Genomic DNA, 26,977 nt, shown 5'->3' on the forward strand with positions numbered 1-26,977 from the left:
TGACTACAATTCTTTGGCTCGAGTGAGGGTTCTTTCGTGTTTCAAGAAAAATATTCCTGATTCTACTGATCATACACTTGTATCTCGAGATAATGAACCAGCTGGAACAGAGAAACTTCTAGAGAAGTTGCAGGGAAGTTTGTTAATTGAGGAAAATGTGTTTCCAGCAGCTGCTGAAGCTGTGAGTACTGCAATGTGCAAATTGTTAATTAAGAAGCAGTGCTCACGGAGAAGAGAGAATTTAGAAAGAGAAGTAGAATGGATACGAAAATCAAACCGTGACAGAGAGACTCAACAAATAACAAGTCATTCTTCTCAGCTTAAGTTGCCGGTGTAATCTTTTATTTATTGTACAAGCATATCAATGAACTTAAAACTCTCATGGGTAGCTACACAAAGCATTTGCAGGGGAAATGATAGCTCTTCTATTAATTCCAAATTACTGACAATGAGTGGAAGTCTAGCCCTCGGATAGGTAGAAAGGAGGTCAAAGCCAGGGAAAAAGGGGGGGGGGGGGGGGGGGGGTTGGGAATGGGTTCTCAAGAATTGGGCTCATCTTGGATCATCATTGCAATCTGGGCTCTATGGTCTACTGCAAATAGAAGCACAACTCTGACCTCTATTATAAGCTGGTAGCCTGGTAATACATTAATGGAGACTGCTCTTCCCAAGATATGCTTACCATTATTATTATTATTATTATTATTATTATTGTTATCACTGCCCACGTCCAATTGTCGCCAATAATAAGCTTCTCATCTTATTTGGTGGGTCCATTGGATTACAGTCTTAATTGGATGTCTTAATCTCCAATGCTCTAATCTTCAAATATCAAAATATGCTCTCAACTCCCTCGGCTCTTTTGATGGTCGATCCCTCGATTGTATAAATACGAACGGCAGCACCAAATTTGGATGTGTGAACTGAAAATCCTTCCAATTGGCAGACAATGAACATGAAGGCAGAAAAAGTACACATATTTAGAAGAATAGAGAATTTAGTCTAGTTCTACCATAAACGACAAGCCGCTCCAATGAAGGCACATCACTTCATCCGACTTGGTGCCAACACTAATCCCTTCTCATCCCATTTTATTCACAATCAAAGCTTGAATTTTGCAATGCCTCAGTCAATAAACAAATTATATATTTGCATTACTGGAACTTAAATTATTAGGCTGACAACTTATTGATTGAAATATACATTAGACACTTAAGCAACCATGACAGAGACCTCCACTTGTTTGATGGTGATGGTGGGGTCATTTTATGATTTAAAACCTAGAGAAAGATGCCCCTCAATAATTCAAATTTCCTATTGGGTTTTGCCACATTACACCCAAAAGCCACAAGCCAACTAGCAGGTGCCTGCACGTATGAGCCAGCAGATAATCCTCATCTAGCAAGATAGATACGTGTAGAGGGTTTGTATTGAAGAAAATTGAGTTTCATAATTAAGACATAAAGCATACAGATAAGCAAACACAGAGGGGGAAATAAAAGGAGTTTTGAAAACGTAGAAGGAAAGTGATGATTTTGTGGTAACTTTATATGGGCCATCTCAAAGTAGAAAGATGATTGTGTCTATCCACTAAGCCAAAGCATCTTTGCAAAATGTAGGAACTAAAATGAAATGATGCGTTGAAGGGACATGAGAAGTCTACTTTTGTAAGGATAGATTAGATGCTCATGCTCCCATTAATACATCTTTTTGCTTTAACAAATGAATCAACAAAGCTCATACATGCTAATTTCTACTTTTTTTCACCACTCATATATCTTAGTCTAATACGGTAATTAGTGCAAAAGTTATTTGTCTTTAATTAATTAAAAAAGCTTTCGATTTCTTTTTTCAGTTTTACCTTATTTTATTATAATTTCCAATCCATATATTTCTTTCTTTCTTTTTTTTTTTTTTTTAATGTAAGTCAACAAATTCTCACAGTGGAATCTCCATATCAATTGAATAAATCTGTTTGTGTATTTAATTGTTTCTTCTGAATACTTTTAATGCAATAACTCACATTGCTAAACTAAAAGAAAACTCCAGTATAAGAGAAATTTTATAATCATTAGCTCTGTTATCATTATTAATTATTATATATATAGATATGATTAAATATAAAGCCTATTTTAGTTTTTATTTATTTATTAATCGAGTGTTTATGTAATGAAATTTTTTTATATATATTTAGTATGTATTTATTTAAATGTGAAATTTATTATAATTTAAATTATTTATTATTTATTTATTAATTGGGTGATGGGAAGTGAATATATTTAAATTATTGAGATTAGAAACTCTCGTAAGTATTAGCTTAGAAGTAGGCCATAATAGGCCTCATTTTCAACTCCCAAGTTACGTTTCCCTACATGGGCTCCCTCCACAATCATCACTTGTGGACCCATTCTGCCTGCCGCTTTTCATCTCTTTTTTCTTGTTCTTTTTTTCTGACTCTCTATTATGTATTAATTAATAATCGGACTCACTTAGCTAACGAGACATTTGAATTAGAAGTTCGAAAAAGCTGTCGTAAATTTTATGTCTAACAGCTGCTTCATACTTATTTAGTAAATCTATCAATTAACTTCCCAAATTGCTGCATTTAAAAAAATTATAAAATTAAAACTATTTGCGATCCATTGCTGTTATTTCAAGTTAAAAATACTTTTTTTTTCAACTTATATATCTCCATATATAATTTTTATCTTTTTATTATTATTATTATTATTATTTAATTTTTCTAATCTTTCACAAAAAAAAAAAAAAATTGCCACAAAAGCAGAAACCTGGAATTGGAATTTGTCTAATTAGCAGGTTGAGTTTGGGGCCGGCCCCTCTGGATATGATGCCAAATTGCCAAACAAGGCAGGTCCATACCACATCTTATCCCTTCCCAACTTTATCTAATTCTTATCATTTTTATTTCTAATCCTGCATTATTATATTACATAGTTATTTTTTAATAAATATTTTGAAAAGTTTTTTATAAGTTCATTTTTTTTATTATTGCTATCTAATTTAATTATATATAATAACTTTATTAAAATTTTTACATTGAAAAGTTTGTATATTTAATATATTATTAAATCTTAAAGAGTTTTATTTGATAAAATTTAAAGAGTTGTATATTTTCTCTAAAAAAACAAAAGAAAATGGATAATAATGGACAAGTCAAGAGTGAAGAGGAGGATAAGAAGATGAAGGAGAGGACATTGTAAGTCGTGAGTGGTTAAGTGCGTGCGCAATGCATTCATAACGGTCTGGCGGTACAAGCGAAAAAAGCGTCATGTCCCGACAATTTACAATCAAATCCCATCCATCGCTAAACGACACTCCTCACCTCACCTCTCCTCTTTTTTTTTTTTTTTTATGGAGAATATTAATTTAATAATATAAATTATATTATATTATAATATAATAAGATGAATGGAGAATTTATTAAAATATTAAATGAATTTATTACTTTAATCATATTAATTATTTTAGGTTATTTATTGTGTGGGGCCAAAAGAACTCATATATTAATTGATATTTAGTTTTGTTCATTTTTTTCAAAATAAATAAAAAGTTGTAGAAAAGATGAATATATCCGATACGTGAGATGTGATCCTCTATTGTCATACCCACAGATTATATTTTAGAGTTTCTTCCCTTTAAAAGAACACCGTACCTAAGGTTCTTGTTTTAACTAGATAAATTCTCTCTTGTTTTTCCTCTTCCTCTTTGCGAAGTCGCAAATTCTTGGCAATTGTGAGGGGGCCGAGAATTGAATAAAGAGGAGGTGACAGCGTTACTGATGGCAAGAACGAAAACCCATTAGCAGAAAGTGAAAGCTGATTGAGAGTGAGATAGAGAGTAAATACCAACTTGTCTAATGGCCTCTTGTTCCTTCTTTTTTTTTTCTCATGGGGATTGACGAAACAATTTAACCATTTTAAGCCTTTCTGCCTGAAACCGACGCCTTTCTTGTCCATATAGATATTCGTCTTTTTGCCCTAAAGGGCCGGGTTTCTTCTTCATGTTGCCTGCTGATCGTTTGGCGTTTAAATGGGTTAATTCTGTTGGGAATTGATTCTTATTCTTGTTGAAGGAATAAGAGAAAAAGATTAGAACGAGAGACAGAGACAGAGACAGAGACATAGAGAACAACCCTGTTTTTCGTTCAATATTCCTGTCATGGAGGCTACAGAGATATAGGAGGCATTTCAATTCCCCAAGTGTGTGTTTGAGTGTTGATGTCAGTTTTTTTTTTTTTTTTTCATTTAAAAATTCTCTTTTTTTTTCTTCTCTGGTTTATGAGCATGATAGTGTTCTACTTCAGAATCTGTAAAGGTGGCTATTGTGAGTTGTGACAATTGCTTGAAAAGATCTACTGTCATCCCTTGGATAGTCTAACTGTAGTGATTTCAGGTGAGCTTTTATACAAGCATGTAATGCTCTTTCTTTTCTTTTTTGTTCAATATGCAACTAACTCTTCTTTCTAGTGGGCGTGCAGTGACTTTGAAGTGCTGAGAATTATCAGGTAGAAAGGAAGTTATGTTGAGGAATAGATCTAGAGCAGTAACAAGCAAGCAAGCTTTAATGACTGATCACAGTTCTCAGTCTCCTCCAATCCAGAACCAAACAAAACCAACTCCATCTTTCTTTTGTTCTCCAAGGTTCAAAGCTTTAACCTTCAAGGGTATTCCTGAAGCTGAGGCTGTGATTAGTCCTACCTCAGTTCTTGACTCTACTAAATCCCTCTCTCCCTTCAAAAACCCCTTTTGGTATGACATGAACCAACTTAAATCTCCAAGAGTTTCCTCAGAGAACCAACACTCCTGGGACAAAGTAGATTCCAAAGGCATTGGTGTTGCACTTATTGATGAAAAACCCGACGTAAAGAACGATAGCTCTTTTTCTAAACCCAAAAACACAATGGTCTTGTTTGGAACCAGTCTGAGAGTCCAAATTCCTCCACTTGCAAACGTTGTGCTTTCTCCAACAGGATCGCCAAAATCCCCAGCTGATTTTGGAATCAAAACTAGGAATTCTCAGTTATCAGCATCTGGGTATTCTGGAATCCAAACAAACGATTCTCCTAGAGTGCTCACAGGATGTATATCTATGAGTGAGATAGAGCTCTCTGAGGACTATACATGTGTGATATCTTATGGTCCTAATCCAAAAACCACTCATATATTTGAGAACTGTGTTTTGGAGAATTGTTCTATATCAGATAAGTCCAACACTGCCCCAGAGAGTTTCCTCAGTTTCTGTCATACATGCAAGAAGAATCTGGAAGAGAAAAATGACATTTTTATTTACAGGTTTGACTTCTCCCATCTTCTTGTTTGACATAACATGGTTCAATAAGATAAAAAAAAGCCTTCACAAGTTTTCAGGATTTTTAAAACCTCATTCTCATTTGATCTTGCAAGTAATTATGGAGTGACTTGATATGTTAATTCTTTCCCCGTCGATATTATGCAGAGGTGAAAAGGCTTTTTGCAGTCAAGAATGCCGGTACCAAGAAATGCTGTTAGATGGGGTGGAGAATTGAGAATTGAATGATGCTTAAAAGAGCTGTTCTTGATTCTCTGTCACCGCTTTAAGAGTCATCAGAAGCCAAATCTTTCTATAACATATTTTTGATTTTCAGTTTTTCCATTCTTTGATGCTTAACAGTTGAGAATGATCAATTGTACGACCAAAGATTGGCTGCTCTTTCTTTTATTCTAGGTTTTTTTTTTTCCTTTTTTCTTTTCTTTAGCCCTCTCACCTGCAGATAGTGATAAGAGAGGACGAGATATTGTAAGAGTAGAATTTGTTTTAAGTGATGACTAATTTTGATAGCCTCTGTACTTTACCCAAAGTTTTTGTCCTTCTAGTGGATGATGATGTAAGATTGAAGACTTGCCTAAGCTGCAGCTTCTTTTTAAATATAGTATGATCGTTTGCATTAATCATCACATTATATTATTAAGCTGGGCAGCCAATTATTTCAAGGGCGAAGATTCTCAACCTTCTGTATTTCTAATCCTTTCTGGCATACCCATTTTCGTTCTATATTGGTTGAGTAAACATCTTGAAAACAAATGCCAGCAGTTTTTTCGAAAACTTGAGCTGGGACTTGTTTTTCGTGGAGGCAGATCCATCCTCAAGTCCACTTTTTCCAAACTAATACATGATGTGAAGCAAAGAATTAAATAATAAAAAGTAGTAGTTAAGAACTTTGATACGTATACCGCACAAAAGAGGAGTACGAATATTTTAAATCATTTCCAAGAATTTGTTTATTTTTCTAAGATTTAAAAACTTATTTCTTTCTTCCCCACATCATTAATCACCTCTACAGTATTAAAAAAAAAACAAAAAACAAAAATCCATATAGATAAAGCATATAGAATAGAACCCTTCTAAGTTAACATTTAAACAACTTAATATTAAAATTAAAATTATATGTTGAGAATTTTTATTTTATATACAGATATGTATGAGAGGCGGGTCAATCATCATACCAGCTGATGACAAATGTTTTAAACTTTTCCTTAATATATAGTGATAAAACATTTGTTTTAGTTGATTGGTTCATATCAACCATTACGTAGGTGATAAACATGACTTCCAACCCACTTACAACGAAAACGCCCAAAATAACAAGGGGACAACTTGTAGGGTCGGTATTCTGGTGTACTGCTACCAAAAATAAAAAATGTTGTACTGGGCATCATCAAAACTCATCTGATATGAAAATCTGAGTTTACATGTCTCGCGTACCTTTCCATTGTCTTTTCCCAATTTAAACAAAAAGCCAAAGCCCTCCACTTTCTTCTGTTGATTCCTGTCTCCATCCATTTTATCGAGCAATAAAACAAAAATTATAAAGGAATGCATCTCAGCATAAAATGCAAGTTATCTGTCTGAGATATGCAAGCTGGATGCTGTTGCTCACAGAAAGTTGGGGTAGCTTTCCTTTGGGTCGATGCTTTCATCGGAGCCCAGAGGGCTAGGAACTGTTTCAGCTCTCCCCCTCTATTTAGGAATAATAGGAAGAATATAAAACATGAAGAATTCAACTCAGAAATGTAGGTTCAGGAATAAAAGCATCAGTTGCATTTCTGGTAATACGATAGCACATGATTGGAATCCCAATATCCTCTAAATGCAGATGTAATTCGACTGGGTCGGACAATACATAGAAGGTTCGTGCTCTGATTTTGTACTAGAAAATTTTCAAGAGGTTAACATAGAGCATGGGATGAAGGAAAATGGCTTCATATATAACAAGCATCAAGTGTTTCAGACCGAGGCAACAAAAAAGTGGCCTGTGTTCTCCAGACTGCAGAACAAAAAAGGAAATCGCAGTATCGCAGAATTTTTATTCAAAAAACCAACCAAACAAACAAATAGCGCAAACTAGGCAAAGGTATTTCCCCTTCTTACGATGTTCCTCTCTGCACCTCGGCTTTGCGGGAGAATGGAGGACAGATGCGGAGCTCTCCAATCTCCAAACTCTCTTTTTTCTCCAGTTTTTAGGGCTCCCCAAGGAATACATTCCAAATACAGTGCAGAATGGCAAAATATAATTGCTGCTCCATACTTTCCTCGCAGAACCATTCAGCAAAGTAAAGCCATGTATATTTTATTCCGTGGACAGTAACCCAACATACTTTTCCTGAAACTGCAACCCGTACTGAGCCCTAGCTGAATGTCACAACATCCGAATGATAAAAGGGCTCAGGAAAGAAAAGAAAAATCGTGATAAATTGTCCAGCATAATTAACAAAGTACATCCACATGCCAGGTATTTCGAAAATCAGCAACGTCGGAATTTCTCCATGAATAACCATTGTTTCAGATTTGCAAATTGGAAGTCGGATGCCGGAATATTATGTAGCAATATTAAATAAAAAACCTACGCAGCAACATCAAATCAGGATAACCTGCCACTGTCCCAATAATACTGCTAATGCTAATAAGCTTCTGCCATTCATCAAAACAATGAAAGAACATTCAATAAACATGTATTGAAGGCTTAGGGTCAGGATAATTAAACATTGCAGTCTTGACTCTCGTCATAAAATGCAAAGGAAACACATCATCTTCCAACACCATACGCCAACCAGACTAATTAAAAACACTTGTACCCAATACAAAACAGCGAGGGAGATATTAGAAGATTTTTCATGGACACAAGAAACAAGACAAAACGCACATGGATTCCCATAAAACTTGCATATAAGAAACTATTACTACACTATTGCACATCTCCTACAATAAGGCAGCGTCTTGAAATCTTCCCCAATAATGGCCTGTAACACAAGTTTAGAAAGCTTCAGTAGTAGTAAGGAAAAATAACAGCAAAATAATATAAATAAACAGGAAAACTATTACCTCACAAGTAGCTTTTGTGGCCAACAATCTCCAACAAAGACAAGCTCTATGAAGACCAAGAGGACTCTGTTATCCACTCAAAAGAAAATAAACTAAAAGGCTTACAACTAAAAGGAGCAACGCGGATTGGATTGACCTTGCAAACCCAAGAAGCAGATCCAGTAACTACTTTCACTTCCACTTGCCACTTTCCCTCTTAAAAAACAGAAAAGACAGCAAGGAGGAAACAACACCCATGCAGAGTGTATACAGGGGGAGTTAGGGATATCTAACAAGAAACAAAGAAAGAGATGGTAATATATATGAAGAGATATTGATTGTTGAGAAGCCAATTCAAGCTAAGTAAAGCAGTTACAAGAGAAAGGACCATACAAAGGTGAAAATCGAAGTAAAGCTAAACTAGGAACCTAGCACCCTAATCCGAAAAACAGAAAACAAGGAGGACAAGAGGAATTTAGATGAAATAAAGATGAAATTACAAAAGAAAGACATTAACCTACAGGGTTGGAGTGAGGCTAATCTAATCAAGATTTAACTGTATTTACACTGTAAATGATACTCTAGGCCTAAACTTTGCTTGTTGACTAAAATTTATAAGAGGATATTATATGGAGGACTAGAAACCATATATATATATAAAAAAAAAAAAGATTTAGTTTCGAGGCGATAGGACAGCGTAGTAAGTTCCCATCCAATTGCCAGAGAAGTCATCGAATTCATGATTCACTTTTGCTTCCTAAAGGCGATAGACAGAATAGTAAGTTTCCATCCAATTGCCAAAGAAGTCGCCCAATTCATGATTCACTTCTGCTTCCTAAATGCATTAGAGTCAGCTCCCATCCATGTCACGTTTCCCAAGCTACAAGTACCTTGCCCATCTCAACTGCACGTACACTTGACTTGCTTAGAAATATCCATCACTGAAACACTAATCCAGAATGTCTCAATTCCGAGATTATAGACCCACAAAAACCACTCCATCACTAATTCCACCACCACCACCACCACCATAACCAAAACCTAGACAAACTTCAGCAGATACACACTACTAACAATTTATTCCCTCTATATACAGTCTTCCTAAAAATATTTACAGGGGTAGAAGCCCCCTAAATTTCAATCATCCGCCAAATCAAGGTTAAGAATGCGACGCAGAGTCTTAGTCGCAGAGTCAATATTTAGAAACAGGTCTTTTGTAGATGGGCTATGTTCCCTTATGGGGGAAGCGGGGGCAGACTTTGCAATTGGATGCACTTTGATACCAGAATCAGAGACAGGCAACTCTAGTGACACGGTTCGCTTTGGCCTCATAGAAAACTTGGGAATTGGAAGGGAACTGGGAGGCGGTGAATTTGAGTAAGCAGGTCCAGCCCAGAGCTCAGAAAATAGTGAATTCTCACTTGAGATACCCAGCTCATCATCAAAAGGTGTATCCCTCGTGGGGATAATTATCGGAATAGGAGAGCTTTTTGGAGCAGTCTTATTCTCTGTATTGTCAACAGGGTGAGAATTCGAGTGGACCTTAATAGTTGGTGAAGGTGTTTTCTGAGAGGAGAAAGCAGGGGTAGAAAGAGTGCCTTTGGTCACAGGAGTGGTGCAAGTCTTGAAGGGGGTTGGCAGTATACCTGACCCAGATTGAAAAGTCCGGCAATTGATCTCTCTGAAGTGCGGAGAAGGTAAAGACCCAAATCGAGCTTGCTTACATGACTTGACTCTGCTGTCATATTGATTCCTGTGCTGGGCCAAAACAACAAGCGTCTCCATAGCACGTTCAGGTTAGGCAAACCCTCAGGTAAAAATCTCACAGAGCAACTGAAAATACACCTTCAGATTATATTTTGTAGCAAAATCTCACTCTAGCTTCTAGATCTTCTCCATGATAAATCCAAATCAAGCATAAACCAGACAATAAAAAACCTATACAGATTCAAAGCCAGTTTATGAAGATTAAACCACAAAAACACTACAAATTCAAAATCTAACCATGTCTCCTCGTTAGAAGCATAGATCGAAAGCACCTCACCGTTAAACTGAAAAAGCACAAGCACATATCATATCAGAAAATGCACCCAAAAAGAAAAGAAATTTCCTCAATGATTTCCACTGGAAAATCTGAGTTGCTTACCTTTGAGTTAGACAGTTTGTCAGTGAAGTGGAGGTGCAGATCTGAGTAGAAGAGATCTATGGAGTTATCAAGACCTGAGATCTGGGGAAGGAAGGAAGGAAGGAAGGGAGGAGATTGAGGATTTTGTTTGATTAGCTCTTGATATTTTGGTCTGTGATTTCCCCTTTTTTTGGTTCAAATGGCCATGAAAGTGATATCTAAGGAAGAGTTAGAGGCTGAATCCACGGATCTGAAATGACTCTCACAGCCACATTTAAAGGCCGTACAGTTTCTGCGTGCTCCTTATGAGTATGCACGACGACTGCGATTAGATAAGTAGTCATCATTTTTACTGCATTTACGATAATGACATTAACGATTACCGTCTTCTTCAACGGATGACGACACAGTTTTTTAATATAATTGACTTGCGTCACTATAAAAAAAAATAATTAAGAACAAAATTAAAATGCAATTAAAAATCTCATAAAAAAATGCAATTACAAATCCTATAAAAAATGCAATTAAAAAAATCTTATTAAACCATATAATTATTTAAAAGTATATGGTTTAAATTATAAATTTTATTAAATTAATTAAATAGTGATTTGTCTAATTTAAAATATAAAACGATAAGTTTAGCTCTGATATATTTGTTTGTTTTGTTTTATTTTATTTAAATAATAATATTTTATTTTTAAATAAAAATAATATGTACATTATATAAAAATTTTCGATTGATTTTATTAAATAAAAAAAGAACTCGATACCAAATTGTACATGCAAACCGAATATTGTAAAGAAAATTTGATTCCGATTTCATAATCAACTAAACATGAAAGAAAATTTATTTAAAAAAATGTAAAAGAAAATTCATCATTTTGCCCTTTTGTTTTAGTCCAATCAATTTCATCATTTTACTTTTTATTTTAGCCGGATTCTAATTTTAATATTTACTTCGATTTTAATGTGTCGATAAAATAATAATAAATAATTTATTTTGTAACATGCAAGCATTTTGTATTAAAAATTCAACGAATCGAATGATAGGAGATACAACTCCCAGTGAACAAATTCAATCCAAACCATTTATATTTAACAAAGCAGCCAATCCAACTCATCGTTTAAATTCAGTTCAATCTACAACAGTTTATTCGAAACACGATGCACTGATAAGCTCCCCTCTATTTTTAATGGCCATAAAAAAAAAAAAAAAAAAAAAAAAAGAGAAAGAGATTGACGGGAGAAAAATAAAAAGCATGGCCAAATGCAAATCGTACAGTCAGAATTAGCATGCAAACGTTGATCCAGTAAATTGTACAAGGAGAAGCCAAAAGCCAGACAGAAAAACAACAAATTAAATATGCAAAACTAAAATAAATTCAGAATTAAACTCGACCATCTCCCTATTTTGATGAGTCACTCAAAAACAATAAGGAGATTGAATTTCCAACGAAACCATCACCGCTTAAAAGAAATAATATGATAAAATTAAAAGAAAATATTAATCGCTAGACATATTAGTGTGGATTGTGATTATCTACCTCAGTTAAAGAAAAAATTCTTTAAGTAATTATCGAAAATTTTACATAACATAATTCAATAAACTAAAATCAAAACAAATTCTCAAATAATTAAAACATCAAAACGCAATAATAAAATGTCGAAACATCAAAAACTATACCAGATATATAAATAAAAAGATCCAAAGATGGAAGTCTTCCCTCTGGCAGCAAAATCACCGCCGCTCTTTCCTTTTCTCACTTTGCTTTCTCTCCTTGTTTTTTAGGTTTTTTATTCATCTTAGTAAATAAACTTAGATTAATTTTAAAAATAATAGTTAATTATTGAAAAATATATTTATCTTTAAAACTTTATTTTTATTGTTATTTTTATCTTTTTTATCACTTTTAATTTTTAGTATTTTATTTAAAATATTTAATTATATTTTTTACCTATCACCTGATTAAACAGGATAAATTATTTTTTACTTGGACATATTGCACTTTATGCCTTGTTACCTAAGCAGAGTAAGTTATTTTTTACTTGTAATTAATAATTACTTACTTTCAATACTTTATAGTTAAATGTCACCTATTCATTACAATTATTGAACTAAACATGTTTTAAGTGTAAAATGTATTAGCAAATATATAAAAACTATTATTTTGAAAATTATATAAATTATTATTTAAAAAAGTAAAAATAATTTAGTATCCATCTATCTATAAAAAATAATTTATATTTATTTATTTTTTAAATATCCCATAGATAATATTTGATAACTAAACTTACTTTTCATTATTTAGTTGTAATTTAAGAAATAAAATATATTAATAAATTTATATATATAAATGTTAATAAAATTTTAAAATATAGAAAGTGAATAAATTTTAATTTGATTATAAAAATGTTTTCGATTGAATTTTTTTTATTATTTCAAACATTAAAAATTAACATTTTTAAAAAATATTTTTTTTTATAAATGTGTTTTTAAAAATAAAAAAGTAATTTTATGAAAATAAAAAATTAAATAATAATAATAATATAAAAAAGAGAAGATAGTCTCGGTCTATATAATGTAATAAGGACTTTTTTAAAAAAAGCAGTGATTTTATTAAAAGGGCAAGATGTACTGGGCCGTCCAATAATGTTAACGGAATCCGTCAGTGGACAGTTGTGGATGAAGTAAAGATGCCATACTTAGGACCCACGTAGTCAGAGTCATGCAAAAGAGTTCGGTCCCTAAGCATCCGGACAAAAAGATAGGGATAAAGGCGAGTTGGAAGGTAATTGGGTATGGAGCATGCACTTAGAGGTGTCAGTTTTCTGGAATGAAGACACGTCCTCATTTTGTTACCGGTAACCGGTTAATATAAAAAAGTTGGTGAAGACCAAGGGAGTAGTTGGGTTTTATTCGCAAAATATTATCAATTTTTATTTTTATATTATGATGAATATATAAATTATTTATTTTTATTTTATTTTATTTTCAAACTCTTATTAATTATTTTTTCTTAATGAAATAGTTATTTTTTAATATTAATTAAATAATATATTATAATAATGATTTTTATTTTTAATAAAATATAATATTTTTATTTTATATTAAAATTTGAGGTAATTAGAAAGTGGATAGAAAAAATTATTATTTTTTAATATTTATAGAAAAGTAAGTTGAATGAAAATTATTTGGACATAAAAGTAATTTAATTATTATTTTTAATAGATATTTGAGGAAAAACATCCAAAGTGGGTATGGGTGCTTTGCTTGGTGGGTTTTAAAAAAGCGAAAAGGGTATAGAGGAAAAAAGGCCACTTAGATTCGACCCCAACACAACAACACTGACGCCGAAAGGGATATTTGCTTTGCCTTTGCCAAAGCAAACACATCCAACAAATGACAAATACAACGAAAATTTTTATATTTTTATTAAAATAATAAAATTATGAAATTAAAGTTTTATTTTATAATGATCACAAACTACTACAATGAGAAAAAAAATATATAAAAAAGAATATAATACATTGTAAAAAAAATTATTACTTTTAAAATTTCCATTAATTGTCATAATTGTTCATTTCATTTTGTTTGACATAAAAAAGTTTTTTAAATATTAATTATATATATATTATTATTTGTAGATTTGCTTCCTAACGAAGTCCATTTAAAAGTATTTAATATATATAACCTATAAATTATGCAAAAACGCAACATACATAAACTTAAAAAATTTTGCTATATATGGATCATAAAGATGTAGTTATGTCCTCGACGAACGTTACATAAATAAATTACTTCTTCTTTTATTATCCTAAAACGTATGCTTTCTTTCTGTTTTTTTCCATTACTTTTAAATTTGTAATCGAATCGAATCGAATTTTGATAAATTTAGACTCGATTATAAAATAAATTTAAAAATTCAAGTTCGAATTTGAAATCAACTCGAACTTCATTTATAAATTCAAGTTCGATTTATAAAATAAATATTAAATTCAAATTCGGTTCAACTTTGATTCGTAATAAATTCGTTTATCACGTTAATGAACCAATTCAAACTCCATTCAAAAAACTCAAATTTAAACTCATTTAGTCTGAAATTTAAACTCAATTATATTATAAACAAACACAATATAATTTAAATTTATATTATAAATAAATTTAAATTATAAGGTTATTGAAAGACTTTTAAATTAAATTTTTTTATTTAATTAAAGTCTGTGAAACCCAAAATTAAAAAAAGTCATATTCCTTCATGTCCCTTCAACTTTCGACGTAGGACTGATATTGACAAACTCACGAGCTTGTTCGTGAACCTGTTCACGAGTTTAAAAACGAACCAAGCTCGCGAATTTAAACGAGCCGAATACTGCTAAGTTCGAATTCGCCTCGTTTACTAAACGAGTCTAAAAAGTGAACTCGAACTCTATTTATTTAGAAAACGAGTTTAATCCGATCGAGTTTTTATCGAGTCGAGTCTCGAATAACTCACGAACAATTTAATTCGTTTATACCACTAATTATCATAATTGTTGTTTTATTTTGTTTGACATAAAAAAGTTTTTAAATATTAATTAATCTTAATTATAATATTATTATAAAAAATATTATTTATATCCATTTATTTAAAATTTTAATATAAATACATAAAATTTTATATGGATATATTATCATTTTATTTTATATTATTTTCAAGTTTTTCTCAAAATGTAAAGGAAATATTGAAAAGAGAAAAAAGGGGGCATGTATCGTGTGGAGGATGACACTAGTTTTGATTGTAAATCATTGCAGCCTGGGGAGTGGGGACAATTAGCAATTGCCGAAAGAAAGAAAGAAAAAAAAGGAAACTAGCAATTGCAATTTTTGGCGTACACACTGGGGGCCTCCTGCCCTTTTCTCTCTAATTTTGACACTACCAGCTACGTTCCTTTTAGAAACAGTGCTGGACCAGCAATTCTGAAATCTGCTTCTTTTGGATTTCACCAGCCATCTCTCTTTTTGTATTACATGACACCTCCACATTGTTCCTATGTTTTTTTTTAATTAATCTTCATTAATTTTTTATTCCAGAAAATTTTAATAAATTAGGTTTATACTAACGCTAGACCAGTAAGCTTGCCAGTACACAGCAATTTAAAATAACTGCAATTATAGGCTTTATGAACTACTAGTACCATCGGGACTGGAGCTTATTCGATAGAAATTAAGTCAAATTAAGTTTTATTTTCGCCTATTTTTTATAGGACTTTTCAATATCAACTTCTCCAACAAGCTCTCCCGAAAGAAAATAAAAATTTTTAACTGAGTATTCAATAATAAGTAATAAAAACAATAGGCGAGCGATCCGAGTGAATAAAAATAAAAATAAGTCTACTTGTCTTTCTTTATATTCTACCATATAATTTGGGTGATAAATCTATTTATTTCAAATATTAAGTATGTCTGCCTACCATATAGTTTCTCTACATGTTGTGCTAGACAAACTTACTTCTATGGTAAAAAGTTACAATGTAAATTAGAGTTGCCTATCCAAAATACTCAAAATATCATATCAAAAATATATGTTAAATAATTATTACATTGAAGGACTCAAATTATGGATATTTATATATAATATTAGTATAAAAATAAGACCTATATATATAATAATAAAAAAAATGATAAAATTTTAAGATAAGATTATCTTCCCATTTCAAAAAAAATAAGATTATCTAATTTAATCTATGGATTATAAAGATTACAATCAATAAATTTTATCATAATTTACCATTATATTTACATAAAAAATTAATTATATTAAAATATTAAATAATAATAATAATTTATTTTTTTATTTTGAATTAATAATAAACGTAATATGTGAAATTTATATTTCTTTTAAAAATTAAATTTTAAATAATAAAATTATCAACTACTTAAATAATTAAATTAAATAATATTATAAATAATTTAAAGTTTATACTCGTCTTAATACTCCTGACTTATTTTGTAAATAATAAAATTTTATTTTTTATATAACTTATTTTTATATAATTTTATATAAAAAATATAATAAAACTAGAATTAAAGTATATGAATAATAGTTTTAAATTTTTTTAATTTTAAATAGTAATTTTATATTAATTTATAATTAAAATTAGTTTTATTGTAAAAATTTTAAATTAACATGAGTAAATTTAATAATTTAATTATTTCATTTTTTTAACTTTGATATATATATATATATATATATATATATATATATATATATATATATATATATATATATATATAATTTTATTAATTTTATTTTAATAGATAAAATAATTTAAATTAATTAGTATTACTCATTAAATTTAGATGGTAAACTTATTTAATTTTAAATTATAAATTATAATAGAGTTTTTAGTATAATTAAGATTATTATTAAAATAATTTTAATTTTTTTAATATTAATTGTAAATGTAAAGTTTTGTATAAATTTTCATTATTTAATATTATTATTAATAAAATGATTGCTATTAAATTTAAATTTTATTAATGCTAATTTAATATGTATTAATAATAAATTTATTGTTACTAAATTATATCGTTGAGTGAAGTATGAAATAATTTTTTTTAAATATTTAATAATTTTATTTTTTTATAAATTTTCCAATGTTAAACTTAAATATAAGTAGGACAAAAGTTTAAATTTATATAAATTTTAAAATTATATAACTAATTAAAATTAAATTATAAATAAAAATATAATTTGAATTTAAATAAAATTAAATTTTAAATAAATTAAACTTTTAAAATAATAAAAATTTTATATTATTTCTTAACCAATTAAAATAGAGGATAATAAATAATTATTAAATTTAAATGAACTTAAATAAGAATAATTTAGAAATTTTTATTATTTTTATTATTCTCATACATTATTAATTAAAACAATAATATCATTGAAAAATAATTTTAAAAAGAAAATAAATTAATTTACAAGACAAATAAAATAAAATACATAATATATATTATACATAAAAAATACAGATTATTAAAAATTTAATTTTATAGTTAAATTTTTTTTTATAAATTAATAACTTTTATTTATAAACTCTGAGAAAAAAAAAAAAAAACACATATAAATTTTAAGAGTTATCTAATTATAATTTTGGTAATCTATAAATTTTATCATTCCGGAAATAATTGTGCAACTTCATCTCTTTTGACTTGTGAATTGTCATTTCCATTATTTTCTCTTACCATTAATAACTCCAAGCATATTTTATAATTTTATTTCATAGTATGATATTAAAATTATAATTTTATATATAGAAAATTAATATAAAATTAATTCAAGTAATTTTTAATTTATTATTTATATATAATAAATTAATTTATAATAATAAAAAATTAGTATTTTTTAACTAATTTATATATCTTATTATTTTTTAACTAATTCTTAAAACTAATTTAATAAAAAAAAATTCCAATCAATATATAGTATGGATAAATTATAAAAAATAAAAAATTAGAAATATTTAAGTGAAATAAATTTTAAATTATTAATACTAAAAAATTAGTGATTTTATGTGTTTTTTATTTTATTTTTTTATTTCATTAATATTTTAAATATTCATTAATTAAATTTAATTTCTTATTTAATTTATACTTTAAAAATAATAATTTATTATTTTAATAATCTTCTTAATATTTATCTAATATTTAAACATATTATTTTAATAAATATTTAAATTAATTTAAATTTTTTACTTTAAATTTTCTCAATAAACTCTAAAATTAATTTAAAATAATAAAATTATAATCTAATATATATCTTTATTTAAAAAAAATTAATCTTATTATATTTTCATATAGCTTTTATGATTTGCTTAACTAACTAAAATTAATTTAAAAATACAATTATAATCTATTTTAAAAATTAAAATTAAAATAATAAAATTATCAACTACTTAAATAATTAAATTAATTAATTTATAAATAATTTAAATACTTAAAAATATTATTATTTTCTCTCTTTCCACTTTTATATATAGTATAAATTTTATATGTTTAATATCACATTATTTTTATAATAATAGTGAAAAATAAAATAAATTTAATGTTAAATTAAAAACTTTAAATTCATTTTTTAAAAACTAAAAAGAATGGATAATTTTTTTTTAACAGCAGTTGACAAAAATTAAAATGAGAAAAAACTGAAAAAAAAGATAAAAGCAGAAAATTTAAGTGTAGAGAACGGCCCGGCCCTGGACGTGATCATGATAATGCATCGCAAGGCCACACTTACAAAGAGGACTGCTTGGCTCACAAGCCAGTTCAGCGCTTCAATTGGATCCGCTTGATTTGGTTCAGCCTGGACAAAGGGTTTAACGCAAATGCCCAAGCCTGAATTTATTCTTTTTTTAAATGTTATAGATAATGTTAAAAAATTCAATAGTTTGTATATTAATAATTCATCGGTATTGATGTATATATATATATATATTTTTATTTGTATTTTTTTAGGACATTTAAGAAATTAAAAAATTTGTTCTCTTTATTGATCAGATAAGATGAAGGTAATTAATAATAAAAAAATAAAAATTTAATAAAATAAAAATTTAATAAAATAAAACTATAAAAATATTTTAATCTAATATAAAAAATTCAGGCTTTTTAATTAGATAGATTAATCTTGAGGGTATGATAATAATTTGCCCTAACCAATTTTGCTAGATTGTAATTTGCCTTATCACAAAGTCTTTTAACAAAGCCCAGTACGGGAACTGGAAGAGCAAATCTAAGTTGGGAACAAAATCATAAACAATTACAAATCGGATGCGCTCAGCCTGTTGTTCTTCAGGCTTCTAGGTGCGGACAGATCCGAGGGGTTTGGAATTGGAAACCCTTGTTTTCTCTGGTTTAGTTTTTAAAACAATCGCAAATCAGAATCGCCGAGTCTGTTTTGTCCTTCAAAATCCAAGACAGATCCGAGGGGTTTCGACTGTTACTTTCAAAAGCCTTCAATTCTCTCACTAACAGGTATCTCTTTCTCGCCTCTCCTCCCATCTACCGATCTTTTTATGCGCTTATATGTGTGGGTAATTAGCTGATTTGTAATAGTCGGTATCTTTGTTATGGAGGGATTGTTGATGCTTTGTTGTTTTTGGCCGATTTAGTTGTTGATTTGAAATGGTGATTTTGTTTGGGAATTAGGACGGATCTATTTGCTTGTTATATATATTGGTGTGTTATTATGAGGTCTATGTAAGCTGTTCAGATCTCCAGATCCCATCAATTGATGATAAAATTAAGCAAAATCAACTTTCAGCTTCAAATATCACTTGTCAACTATTGAAAAATATAACTTAAATGCTCATATATGGATTTTGAATGACTGATCTACATACAACACCGGATCAAATAACTGATATAGAAAATTGAAGCCTTGAAAACTTAAAAATTTCTCTTATTACCTTGAATTAGAAAGCAGATCTCTTGCACTTGGTTATGTAACAGCATTGTTTCAGCTCTTTACTAGGACTGCGTTTTCACTTCTATTGCATTTTCCCCTGCTCATAGTTGCATATCTGTCAATTCACTTGATATTGTATTTGTTTCATATTAAGACTTTTATGGTTTCACTTTAACTGGTGCATGTCGGTCAGTGATTAAAATCTATTTATATGCATTTATGTTATATTTTTTCACTCGATGATTATTGATATTTGAGGTAAAGAAAATGTTGGGTTTGCTAGACTTTATCATCAATTGATGGGATCTAGAATTTGATACGGAAGCCAGGGTTCTGTTAAGTGTCATAACACATGATTTTGTGATTTCTGGTAATTGAAAGTGTATGGTAAGAAGAAAATTGGAATTCTGAATTTTTATTTATTTATTTATTTTGGCGTTCATATACAGGAGAAAGGTACAATCTTAATATAGGAGCTATCTGAAGTGCTGTATAATCAATAGAGAAAATGCCTTCTCAAAAGATTGAGACAGGTCATCAGGACACGGTTCATGATGTGGCAATGGATTACTATGGTAAGCGCCTCGCAACTGCATCATCTGACCACTCAATCAAGATTATTGGAGTTAGCAACAATACATCCCAGCAGCTTGCTCAGCTGACTGGCCATCAAGGCCCTGTTTGGCAAGTAGCCTGGGCTCACCCAAAATTTGGGTCCTTACTTGCTTCATGTTCGTATGATGGGCGTGTCATAATATGGAAGGAGGGTAATCAGAATGAGTGGACTCAAGCTCATGTCTTTGACGACCACAAATCATCTGTCAACTCTATTGCTTGGGCACCTCATGAGGTTGGTCTTTCTTTGGCTTGTGGCTCTTCTGATGGAAATATATCAGTTTTTACTGCGCGAGCAGATGGTGGTTGGGACACATCCAGAATTGATCAAGCTCACCCAGTTGGTGTAACTTCAGTTTCTTGGGCCCCATCAACTGCACCTGGTGCTCTTGTTGGTTCTGGTTTGCTTGACCCTGTTCAGAAGCTTTGCTCAGGTGGTTGTGACAATACTGTGAAAGTGTGGAAGCTCTACAATGGAACTTGGAAGATGGACTGTTTTCCAGCTCTTCAAATGCATACTGATTGGGTAAGAGATGTGGCGTGGGCTCCTAACCTGGGCCTTCCAAAATCAACTATTGCTAGTGCTTCTCAGGATGGGAAGGTTATCATATGGACCGTCGGAAAAGAAGGGGATCAATGGGAGGGTAAGATCTTGCATGATTTCAGGACTCCTGTTTGGAGAGTCTCATGGTCACTCACTGGAAACATTCTGGCTGTTGCTGATGGAAATAACAATGTGACTCTATGGAAAGAAGCTGTTGATGGGGAATGGCAACAAGTGACTACAGTTGATACCTAGAGCGCCAGTCTACTCTAATCCGTTTTGGTCCGTTGGATTATATGATGACAGCCTTTTCCCCCTTGTTGTTCTTCCACCGCTCAAGTGTTTTTGTTGGATATTTGAATCTTCATGTTTTGGACATTAGCTTCTTGTAAAACCTTCGTTTGACAGATAGGATAGTTCATGTAGTTGATAGATTGTCGCTGTCATTATTTATCTTTCTCGTGTGAGATTCCTTATGATCCTTTTTTTTTTCTTCACAAATTCTGCTGGATGATTTTGACTGTATATTGGTGGGCTTTTATTTGTTTGTATACCCACCCCCCACACTCCCACCCCCCTCCTCCGATCCACACACACAGACACAAACTAGCAACGACATAACATTATGAATTATCTCTTCTCTGTTTTGGCTCTAGTTTTAAATGATCTATGGAGATGCTACATTTAATTGTATTTATTATTATTATTATTATTATTATTATATTTTGGAGTGAACTGGATAAGTAGTTTGGTTGAATAGAGCTTTGGAGTTATCCTTTACTGGAAATGGTTACTAATTAGTTGCACTTAATTGGTAAACTGTCAATGAGTAGTGTTTATAACCCCACTCTTTGGAATGGCAAACCTGGATTAGTGTTATTAAATCTTGAAACAAGAGAAGAGGCTTGAAATTTATACTGGTTTCAAATTTCAATGAATATAGATTCACAGTATTAGGTGTGTATGTGCGTATTCTGTGCTCAAAGCATTTCTCCACTTCAATGGAGTATTTTTGTAAAATTTTAATTCAATTTAATTATTTTTTTATAAAATTCTTATTTGAAATAAAAAGAAAATTAAAAATTTTAATTTAATGTTTTTTATTATATATAAAATAATGATTAAAATTACAAGCATACTGGTACAAATAAGAATTTATATACGAATAAGGATTTTCCAAATTCACAATAGACGCAAGATATAAATTTTGTTCTTCAAGTTGTACTAACGGGAAGCATCCTCCGTTGTCGTGTTCTAAAAAGCAACCGACCATAGAAGCTGCTTATCATCTAATCTCATGTCATGCCTATCCATTGCCTTCATATACACTCATCTCATTATAGCTTTTTAACACGTACTTGCATTCTCTATTCGATAGAAGATTTTTCCTTTAACCCATTCCCAGACTAAAGAATCACTCTGTTTTACCACTTCTCATTCTTTCTTCTTTCTTTTCTTTCTTTCCTAGCCCTCCTCCACAATGAAGGTCCACCCATCTCCAAATAAACGAGATCTCACCGCCTCCCAATATGACGTATCTTTTTCCTCCACCGCCGCCAACCCAATGCCCGACAAGAAGCTTAAGAGACTCCCCCACGTATTTGCCAGAGTGCTTGAACTTCCCTTCAACTCAGATGCCGACGTTTTTGTCCTAGAAACTCAAGAATCTTTCCTTTTTGTTGCCAACAGCGAGGATATAACCATAACCAATAACTTTCAGGCACACGTGATTAAGATTTTACCAGGAGTAACGAAGATCGAAGTAAGAGGAGACCGAAGTGCCGATCGCTGTTCTACGGAGGGTCTCTATACTGATACGTGGCGATTCAGGCTTCCGGCGACGACGTTTCCGGAGATGGCGAGCACTAGGTGTATCGTTGGGCAATTGGTAGTCACAGTTCCCAAAACATTGAATTTGGAGGACGTAATCGAAGATGATTGTAACGCAGAGGAGATGCTATTTCTTGTAGAGTGAGTCCTCACCTCATTGTAGCTTTTCTCTAATTAATTTGTAATGTTAAATAATTGAGGCTTGATGAAACAAAAGCATAACATGCCAAGCTTCGACTATGAATTTCGTTCATCTTCATCAACATGCATGTATATTTATTATATGCGAGCGCTGAATTAGGCTAAATATGCAAAGCTGACCTGTAATATATGTGATATAATAATTTTATAATAGACTCGATATGCAGATTGATTTCGTTGGTGGGAAAATAGAATAAGTTAATTCAATTATGCTTCCCTTAATGCAAGATTCGTCACTATTCCAGTGCCAAAAGTTGATAAATGGCACAAAAATTTAATTATTTTGCTGTGATATAGTGATGAGAAGAGAGAAGAAAGGCTATAAGGTAAGAAATCATGAAAGCTTGAAAGGAGCAGAGATGGCATCAGTGGAATTGGCTCTTGGGTCCACATTAATAATCATGGTTTTCATTGCTAATTAAGTTTTCTTTCTAAGGATCAATGAAATGTTAGATTTACTAGATTTAAGATGATAATGATTTTTTTTTTTTAATAAGTGGTTTCAATTTTGAATATAAAATCTTTTTAAATTTTAAAATGCTTTATTTTTTTAATAGATTTACCTAATATACATTTAAATTAATTGAATTAATAAATTTATATATATAATAAAAAGGTATGATTGGCATATTTTTCTTAAAATTTTCTCTCTTTTCCTTTGTTTGCTTTTGATTTTAAGTAGAATCTAACGTCATGGTATTTGAAAATTATCGTGGGTCTTGCATTATTTATATAAATATATATTATGATGAGTTTACATTTGACATTGCTTCTCTTATTTCTGTTTTATTTCCACCTTTTGATATTTTGAAATTTTCATGTTTTGAATAGTGCTATTCATTTTTTACATGTATTTTTTTTTTATTTTATTACTTTTAATTAGATATTTCCAACTATTAATATCCTAGCAGATAAATTAACGAAGCATAATCTATTTTAATAAACCTCTTTGACGAGATTTATCGAAGTCTCTTTTAATCCTTTTTTTTTATATCTCTTACTGCTTTTTAGCGATTTTGAAATGCATTTGCAGTTAAACAAAAATATTATAAAGTCTAGTCTATATATATCGTCATGATTAATTATTGATTCTGTGTACAATTAAATTATTATTATATTTTATAAAATTATTTTTTAACTTTTTATTAAATGAATAGCAATCAATTTGAGTTAATTTTATTTAAATGAATTAAATAATATAAATATTTAAAATTTAAAAAGATTAAATAATTTATAATGTTTTTTCAAGATGGTGTGGCTAAATATTAACTTTTATTTTTATATTTATTATAAATGTTTAATTTAGTTTATTTTCAATTTTTTATTTAAATCAATTTAAACTCCGTTTAGCCCACACAATACTTTTAAATATCAAAATAAATAAGTTCATTTCATGATTTTTAACTGAATTTCATGATTTTGGTGCTAAATAATTGATATTAATTAATTAAAACTTCTTAGTCAATTTAGATAAAAATTAAAAATTTATTAAATTAAATTTCACAGTAAATATAGAAATTAAATTAGTGATTTAATACGATTTTTATTTTAAATATGAACATTAAGAAAATTTTAAAGACGGCTATATATTGAATATTTCTAAATCTGAAGAGGTTTGAATCCAGGAACTATGCTGAGCTAGAAAATGATTCTGGGCCGGTGAAAGGAGCGGTCCAAACTCAGCCGAACCAACTCATAAATCTGCTTTTATATTTGTTTTGGGCCGTCGAGTCCATTTACATGGAATTTCAGAAATTAAAAAATTGCTTTAAAAATATTATATCTTAAATAACTGAAAACGTAATAATTGTATTTTATATATTTCTAATTACTAAAAATTATATATTTTTTAATCTGCAAAATATATTCTCAAAAGTAATGTTAAAATGTACATGATAAAATTTCATACTAATATATAAGTTCTTGAATAATATTTTCTCTAATTTTTTTTTATAAAAAATTTCAATATAATTTGCTGTATCGGACCAAATCAAAGGATATGGCTCATGATAAACCGACATCCCAAGAAAATTGAAGGGATTTTGTGGTTCTCATCTTCACGGCAAGGTTCTGTGATTGGCCTAGCCATCTGTCACCGTTTGGGTTACAACTTGTAGGTGTCCAACAACGTCAGTCTATGCCAAATGTTGTAACAGCTTGTTCTTTGAGGCTGCCACCTGGAAAACTCTTGGCTTCTATTGCCAACGCGTGTAAAATGTAGAATTAGTGTCCTTGCTTTCATTCTATATATTTAAGCATCCACCTCTTCGGAAACCCTGCTATAATTTCTTTCCCCTTAGAAACAGCAAGTATACTTAGTAGAAAATGAGCCAAGGACAGCCCCGAAGGCCTCAATACGATCAGGATCCTGTCAAATACGGAGACGTGTTTGATGTCCAAGGCAATCTGGCCTCTGAGCCTGTTGCCCCAGGAGACGCAGCCACCATGCAGTCAGCTGAGAACCTAATCCTTGGGCAGACCCAGAGAGGCGGGGCCGCCTCTGTCATGCAATCTGCGGCTAACGTGAATGTGAGAGCTGGTCTCGTCTACCCTGACGATGCTAGTAGGGCAGTTAGAGAGGAGGGTGTCACAGTAACAGAATCAAATATTGGCGGCACTCGCGTTGTCACTGAAAGAGTTGGCGGAGAGGTTTAGCCAACTCTAAGCTGATTAACATTTAACCTTTTTCCGCGTATATATTACGTATTGTTTCGTAGAAAACATGAAAACTTGTGTTTTGACTTGCAGATAGTGGGACAGCACCTTGATCCAAGGGTACCCGCTGCATATCCTGGGTCAGCATATGATATTACAATTGGTGAGGCTTTGGAGGCAACTGCTTATTCTGCCACAGGAGACAAGCCGATCGATCAGAGCGACGCTGCAGCTATAAAAGCTGCAGAGGTGAGAGCTCTTCGAAGTATCGAGACACCTTCCACTGGAATTGGCGCACAGGCGCAGTCAGCTGCTGATCTTAATACCAGGGTTCTGAGTGACGAAAGTAAGACCAAACTCTCCGATGTTCTAGCGGTAAGTGATAAGTGATCATATTTAATCTGAAGAAGCAATTTAATCAAGGTAGCAATTGATTGAAAGTGGAATTATATATGCCTCCTTGTTTACAGGACGCCTCTGTCCAGTTGCCTAGGGACAAACCCGTTACACGTAATGATGCTGAAGGTGTGATTGCAGCGGAGATAAGGAACAAACCTGACATGAGGACCACGCTAGGTGGGGTTGCAGCATCCATGGCAGCTGCAGCTAGGCTTAACGAGAGATCGTAGTTTCTCTCATATATATCTATGGATATGGAGTGTGTGTGGAGTCACTGCCCATGTATATTATGGAAGGTCAATAAGAAAGTTCGTAGTGAACTCTTGTGCTGGCTTAGGTTTTGCTTTTTGATCTACTATGTATCTAAACTCTGCACGTTTATGTTAAATGGAGTTGGTTCTTCTATTTTGCTCGATCTGATCCATCCGAATTTATACCATGCTTGTACCAATTTTTCAGAGAGGCTTATTTAATTGCTTCTCTCTGGTGTTGATTTCCTTGAAGCTTTGTAATTTCTTGGCCTTTTTTCTTCTAATATGCGGTGTAGAAATTATGTAGCTAGGGTTTTTTTTTTGGCATTTGTAGAAATTATGTAGCTAGGGTTTTTTTTTTGCATAGCTAGGTTTTTTTTGGCATTTGTTGTTTGGATCGGATATTTTTGGGTATTCAATCCATCGAATTTTAATACTACATATTTTAATATTATAAATTTTTTAATACTACATATGTAATACTACAAATTGTAGTATTTTAATACTATGGATTTGGGTGATTAGGTAGTTATTATTGGATTTGAGACAGATTTGA

The 26,977-nt window shown here is 30.9% G+C and overlaps 4 protein-coding genes and 1 long non-coding RNA gene across 10 annotated transcripts; 4 read left to right on the forward strand and 1 right to left on the reverse strand.

Annotated features, from left to right (window-relative positions):
• Positions 1-3,651: 3,651 nt before the first annotated feature.
• On the forward strand, positions 3,652-5,945 carry LOC110611645 (FCS-Like Zinc finger 8). Of its 5 annotated transcripts, none has more exons than XM_021752062.2 (4): positions 3,652-4,240; positions 4,325-4,413; positions 4,499-5,312; positions 5,476-5,945. In XM_021752062.2, the coding sequence occupies exons 3-4, from the start codon at positions 4,540-4,542 to the stop codon at positions 5,543-5,545; spliced, it is 843 nt and encodes a 280-aa protein (XP_021607754.1). In that variant the 5' UTR covers positions 3,652-4,240; positions 4,325-4,413; positions 4,499-4,539; the 3' UTR covers positions 5,546-5,945. The 5 variants fall into 5 exon arrangements, with proteins under 5 accessions (XP_021607754.1, XP_021607760.1, XP_021607733.1 ...); XM_021752068.2 differs by having other exon boundaries at positions 3,652-4,220; XM_021752041.2 differs by having other exon boundaries at positions 3,655-4,240; positions 4,488-5,312.
• Positions 5,946-7,992: 2,047 nt separating this feature from the next.
• On the reverse strand, positions 7,993-10,797 carry LOC110611684. Its single transcript, XR_002487377.2, has 3 exons — positions 10,505-10,797; positions 8,380-10,409; positions 7,993-8,297 (listed from the first exon to the last, which is right to left on the reverse strand). It is a non-coding gene; the product is annotated as an uncharacterized LOC110611684 (long non-coding RNA).
• Positions 10,798-19,169: 8,372 nt separating this feature from the next.
• Positions 19,170-21,610, forward strand: LOC110611690 (protein transport protein SEC13 homolog B). Of its 2 annotated transcripts, none has more exons than XM_021752086.2 (2): positions 19,170-19,493; positions 20,379-21,610. In XM_021752086.2, exon 2 carries the CDS (start codon positions 20,435-20,437, stop codon positions 21,338-21,340), a length of 906 nt encoding a protein of 301 aa, XP_021607778.1. In that variant the 5' UTR covers positions 19,170-19,493; positions 20,379-20,434; the 3' UTR covers positions 21,341-21,610. The 2 variants fall into 2 exon arrangements, with proteins under 2 accessions (XP_021607778.1, XP_021607771.1); XM_021752079.2 differs by having other exon boundaries at positions 19,173-19,493; positions 20,376-21,610.
• A 955-nt stretch (positions 21,611-22,565) lies between these two features.
• LOC110610674 lies at positions 22,566-23,060 on the forward strand. Its single transcript, XM_021750715.1, has one exon. It carries the CDS (start codon positions 22,566-22,568, stop codon positions 23,058-23,060), a length of 495 nt encoding a protein of 164 aa, XP_021606407.1.
• A 1,879-nt stretch (positions 23,061-24,939) lies between these two features.
• Positions 24,940-26,720, forward strand: LOC110619778 (late embryogenesis abundant protein D-34). The gene is made up of 3 exons (XM_021763329.2): positions 24,940-25,765; positions 25,865-26,146; positions 26,242-26,720. The coding sequence occupies exons 1-3, from the start codon at positions 25,442-25,444 to the stop codon at positions 26,398-26,400; spliced, it is 765 nt and encodes a 254-aa protein (XP_021619021.1). The 5' UTR covers positions 24,940-25,441; the 3' UTR covers positions 26,401-26,720.
• The last annotated feature ends 257 nt before the right edge of the window (positions 26,721-26,977 follow it).

The sequence above is a fragment of the Manihot esculenta genome, chromosome 1, assembly GCF_001659605.2.
Source record: "Manihot esculenta cultivar AM560-2 chromosome 1, M.esculenta_v8, whole genome shotgun sequence".
NCBI classification, from domain to species: Eukaryota; Viridiplantae; Streptophyta; class Magnoliopsida; order Malpighiales; family Euphorbiaceae; genus Manihot; species Manihot esculenta.

What these genes read in the sequence shown, in the direction of transcription:
- LOC110611645 (XM_021752062.2), top strand. Translation starts at nt 4,540, where the DNA reads ATGTTGAGGAATAGATCTAGAGCAGTAACAAGCAAGCAAGCTTTAATG. An exon ending in AATGACATTTTTATTTACAG is followed by an intron (nt 5,313 to 5,475) that starts GTTTGACTTCTC and finishes GATATTATGCAG; the next exon opens with AGGTGAAAAGGCTTTTTGCA.
- LOC110611690 (XM_021752086.2), top strand. Translation starts at nt 20,435, where the DNA reads ATGCCTTCTCAAAAGATTGAGACAGGTCATCAGGACACGGTTCATGAT.
- LOC110610674 (XM_021750715.1), top strand. Translation starts at nt 22,566, where the DNA reads ATGAAGGTCCACCCATCTCCAAATAAACGAGATCTCACCGCCTCCCAA.
- LOC110619778 (XM_021763329.2), top strand. Translation starts at nt 25,442, where the DNA reads ATGAGCCAAGGACAGCCCCGAAGGCCTCAATACGATCAGGATCCTGTC. An exon ending in CTGAAAGAGTTGGCGGAGAG is followed by an intron (nt 25,766 to 25,864) that starts GTTTAGCCAACT and finishes TTTGACTTGCAG; the next exon opens with ATAGTGGGACAGCACCTTGA. An exon ending in AACTCTCCGATGTTCTAGCG is followed by an intron (nt 26,147 to 26,241) that starts GTAAGTGATAAG and finishes CCTTGTTTACAG; the next exon opens with GACGCCTCTGTCCAGTTGCC.